The sequence below is a fragment of the Scomber japonicus genome, chromosome 9, assembly GCF_027409825.1.
Source record: "Scomber japonicus isolate fScoJap1 chromosome 9, fScoJap1.pri, whole genome shotgun sequence".
In the NCBI taxonomy this organism is placed as follows: domain Eukaryota; kingdom Metazoa; phylum Chordata; class Actinopteri; order Scombriformes; family Scombridae; genus Scomber; species Scomber japonicus.
In genome coordinates, this window is record NC_070586.1 from 3,997,638 (window position 1) to 4,002,324 (window position 4,687).

At 38.7% G+C, this 4,687-nt stretch overlaps 1 protein-coding gene across 1 annotated transcript; it reads right to left on the reverse strand.

The window, feature by feature from the left end:
- Nucleotides 1-1,471: 1,471 nt before the first annotated feature.
- On the reverse strand, nt 1,472-4,304 carry LOC128364621 (pepsin A-like). Its single transcript, XM_053325187.1, has 9 exons — nt 4,231-4,304; nt 3,847-3,988; nt 3,518-3,635; nt 2,769-2,887; nt 2,495-2,691; nt 2,282-2,398; nt 2,026-2,170; nt 1,726-1,824; nt 1,472-1,609 (listed from the first exon to the last, which is right to left on the reverse strand). Exons 1-9 carry the CDS (start codon nt 4,287-4,289, stop codon nt 1,472-1,474), a joined length of 1,134 nt encoding a protein of 377 aa, XP_053181162.1. The 5' UTR covers nt 4,290-4,304.
- Nucleotides 4,305-4,687: the final 383 nt, after the last annotated feature.

Below are 4,687 nucleotides of genomic sequence, written 5' to 3' on the forward strand. Positions count from 1 at the left end.
GGGGTGTTCATACAAATTGTTATTTTCAAAAAGCTAATACACAAAAAAAGGAGAGACTTCAAGAGCAAAAATTGACAATTTAAACAAAACACACGTCTTTATTTGCTGTAATTCTCACAAATTCCCCTCAGGATTAAATAATAATGACTAATAAATGTCATCATAAAAATCAAAGTGAATATGATCTGATTGCTAAATTTGTATCAGTCAATTTTCATTTATAGTTTTTGTTAACACGTTTTTTTCTTCACATCTTCCAGTTCTTCTCTCAGTCTGTTTATTTGCTCCTCCATTTGCAGATTACTTTGTTCACCTTGTTGTTTAGATCTCTCCAATTCAGATATTTTTGCCTGCAGTTCTTCACATTTTCTTTCATTTATCTGTACTTCTCTTTGAATTGCTTTTTAAGCCAGTTGGAACATCTCAGTGTTGTAGTAGCTGCAGCCATTTTCCTTCAGCATGTTCTCAATCTTAGTCAGCAGCTCTCTGACTTGTGTGCGGTTTGTGTGATCTTTGTTTTTGAAGACCTGGTATCTACCTCCACACTCTTTTATTAGTTGTTTGACAAAGTCATCACAGTCTTCAATCTGGAGCACAAAGCATACTGGGATGGTGGAGAACTCCACACTGGCAAACCACCAATCAAAGTGTAATTATTATCTGAAGTTCCTTTTAAAGGGAACACAATAGATTTTACACATAAATGTCAGTTTACTGTTTTTGGAGCTTGACCCATACTAGGAACTAAATATTAGCATATCTTGGCCCTCACTGCTTTGATGTAACTATCATTTGGTCACTTGTTAGTCTCCCAAATTTATGGATATGCAATTTAAAATCTCTGATGAACCCCTTCAAATATAACATGTTTGGGAAAGTGATTAATGACTAGAAATGAAAGAATGAATGGCATTAAATAAATGAACTCAAGACAAGATTTGTATTGTGTGCTGGTTGTGTTGGTTTCCACTTTATCTCAGTTTGAGAACTTTAAACAAGGTGGTCCTATTTACAGCATGAGATAGCAGCAGCAGAGTTGTCAGATCACGTCATCGTTTGTTATATCAATGTTTGTCCTCATCAGTTTCTTCTCGATCACAGCCTCGGACATCCTCTGCTACTCTCAGAGCAGCTTGATTGTGATGATCCTTTTTGTATCCTTTGTAAAGGGTCAAGTTTCTCTCAAGAGCAAATGAATGGATAGGGTGGACTCATTCTTTTGCCTGTGACATTTCAGTGTAACACTGTAACACAAAATTTAAGATGTTTCTATAGACACTCAGTGATCTTGGATGTAGTCACCACAGTCAGACTGAGACAGACACAAATATAATGCTATAATCTTTTATTGATAATACAGTTGAAACATCTTTTTACATTGTGTGTGTGTTTTGTGTTAATTTTTCAATCAGACAAGCACCTACTGGGAAATACACATTTACAGCATTTATCCATCACTTGTTTCATTTGATTACACAGACTGTGCCAGACCAATCATCTGGACCTGAGTATCAAAGATGGCGTAGTATTCCCTGATGAAGACATCTCCCAGGATCCAGAGCTGTTGAGTGCCCTCTGAGCCAAAGCCAGTCCTGCAACCGTAGGAGCTCTGTGGAGACACACGAGAATGTAGATTTATTTATTTTGTCCACATAATCTTCATAATGCACATTTAAAATAAACAGATACTGTTCTGTTGCAGTGGCTGGCAGGGGTCCAACTGACCTGAGAGACGTAGGCAGATGCAGGAATGGTGAAGGCATGACCATTGAGAGTGAAGGTGATATCAGGCATGGTCTGGATGTTCTGGCAGTTCACTGTAGCCTGTGAGAGAAACATCACACAGACTGTGTAGCAGCATGTATTTATTGGTATTTTACATCTTTCCACCTTAAGTAAGTAACCAAGTCATACTTAATTGTTTTTATTTGAGACGATTTGACGTCAGAGCTTCAAAGTTCTTTTTGTTTACTGTGGGTGTGGAAAACAGGGAAAATCTACATCAGATGCTATGGTATGACTCACTTCTCCATACTGGTTGGCTGAAGCTCCAACCTGGGAATTCATGTTGTTGATGTCGCTGGTTGGGCCAACAATCAGGGAGGTGCCAGTGTCAATGATGGCCTGGCAGCCACCAGAGCAGGCTACAGTCTGTCCATTGATGGTAACACTGTGAGGAGGAGGAGTAGAAGGTGAATTATAGTAAAGCTAGGAGCCTTTGTGCAACTTATGTTTGTGGTTTGTGTGCCATTTTGCTGATTTTAGATGCATTTTTCTGTACCTGTCCATTTTAATCTGCCAGTAGGTAGCAGAGGTCAGAGGGATCCAGGTGATTTGTCCAGTGAAGTGGCTATAGTCAACACCACCAAAGACCACCTCGCTGCCCTGCTCACTGTTGCTAAGGGAGAGAGAAAGAAAAACAATGTCATATGTAAAAATAAGAAATGGAAAAACCACACATTCACACAGTCCTATTCCTATCCTGTTTCAGTACCGGCTCAGGTAGACGGAGAACATGGGCTGAGGCAACAGTCCCTCACTGACCATGTTGTCAAAGACAGGCACAACATTGTCAGAGGCAATAGACTGGAAGGCCAGTCCCAGGATACCATCAGCCTTCATGTAAGCCATGTATGGAGCCTCTGTTTGGCTAACGCCGAACACCTGTTTGGTCACAGACAGACCACCAACCTGGAAACACAAGACAGCTGTCAGTCGCAGCTCAACTGACCATGAAGATATGTTTGTTCTGGGAGGTTTTTGATTACCTCAACAGTGTCACTGGCCAGACTTCCGGTCATGCTGCCAGTGCCGTAATAGATGGACAGAGGCTGGCCATTCCAAACAAAGGTAGAGGACTTGTAAGGGTTGAATTTCTGGTGGTTCTCTGCAAAGGAATAACATCTCTCTCATATGTGTATTTCATGATCATGTCAAGAAACCTGGACCTTCTGCATCATGGAGTAACTGCACTTAGTGTTGTCCCACCACTAGCCTTAATAAACGGTTATAGACTGCAAGTATTTAGATATTTTACTTTAGTAAAAAAAAAAGTAATACCACATTGTAAAGGTGCTCCAATCAAATTACCTCACAGTACTAAGTAGAGGTACAGAATCACTAGCAGTAAAATGTACTTTAAGGTAAGTTTACTCATCGTGTAGAATGGTCCCATAGCAGTCATTATACCACTGATGTATTAATATGTAAGGAGCATTTAAATTTTATAGCTGTTCAAAATGTTATTGTTATTAATGTTATTTTTCTTTAATCGAATCTACTAAAAATATGCATTACATTTAATTCATGCTTTATATTTCACAAGATAATGTGTACAATGTTAATGCTAAATTATACCTGTCAAATAAATGTAGAATTACAAGTAATTTAAAGAAGGATATTGTTAAACTTCAAATTTTTACTAATATAGAGTACTTGAGTAAATATAGTGAATCACTTTCTACCACAGTGTAAATCACAATCTAAATGACAAAAGCAATATGTTAGCGGTACTCACGACAGCCCTGGCTGGTGCACCAGATTGAAGGGACCCACAGGTTAGAGGAGCCGGTGTCAAAGATAACCGTGAAGGACTGAGGAGGGGTACCGATAGAGATCACGCCATAGTAGGACAGCTACATGGAAGGAACACAAAGACAGATTTACTCAAATCTGACTGAAATGTGTGGATGTATTTTGTGTTAATGAGTTTTACAGGAGCTATGAACTGGATATAAGAGTTTTTACATCATAAAATCAACTACCTGCTAGTTTTGCATTATGTGATATACAAGTGTGTCATTCAGGAAAACAGTTATGAATCCAGTCTCTGTAGTCTGGACTTACGTCAGCATCGTTGGTCATTGACTGAGTACCAGTTTCGACGAACTTGGCCAATGGACGGTATGGGAACTGCTGCCTGACCTGCTCCCACATTCCTCTCTCCTCCAGGTATTCCCTAGCAGACTTTCCCTTGATTAAGGGCATCCTGCAAACAGAAATGTGAATAATTAATTAGCAAAATGAGGAGTTCCAGCATTTTATAGATGGACAAATCAGAAAGTAACCATCAATTTCAGCTTTTTTGCAAGTTTGAAATATTGCAACATGCAGCAAGATGGCCCTTTTCCCTCAGTAAAACCATAAAGAGACTATTCAGTCTATTCAGAATAAAAAATGTCAAATAAATCAAGCAACCAGTTGTTTTTCAAGCAGCCAGATCAGACTTACCTGTGGAGGCATTCGGAGAAAGCCACAAGGGCTGACAGGACCACGAGCCACTTCATCATGCTGATTACTTGATCTGTTGGACTCAGGTGAGTGAAGTTTCAGTGGCAGAGTCCTGCCCTTATATACAAAACATCAAAAAAAATGCCCTTCCACATATCTTGAGCTGGAGATTGGAAAAATGTGATATCTAAGAGCAAATATCCAAGCAAACAACTGAACAATGTAAACTTTTACAGAATCATCAAACATTGTTGAACAACAACATAAATCCAGGTAGAATTTATAAGATGGAACCCATAATTTATTGCTGTTGTTTTTTATAGTATATTGTTAAAATTATTACAACAAAGAAAATTATGCTTGATGCTAAAAAAGTCATTCTTTGAAAGAGAAAGGTAAAGGTACTTTATTTGTCGCACATACAGTTAGACAGTAAAATTCAATCTTTGCATTTAAC

Excerpts from the sequence above, each read along its gene's own strand:
- LOC128364621 (XM_053325187.1), bottom strand. The coding sequence starts at position 4,289 with ATGATGAAGTGGCTCGTGGTCCTGTCAGCCCTTGTGGCTTTCTCCGAA. Across the intron at positions 2,692-2,768 it reads TGGCCAGTGACACTGTTGAG|GTTGGTGGTCTGTCTGTGAC; the intron begins GTAATCAAAAAC and ends TTGTGTTTCCAG. Across the intron at positions 1,825-2,025 it reads CAGCCAACCAGTATGGAGAA|GCTACAGTGAACTGCCAGAA; the intron begins GTGAGTCATACC and ends TTTCTCTCACAG.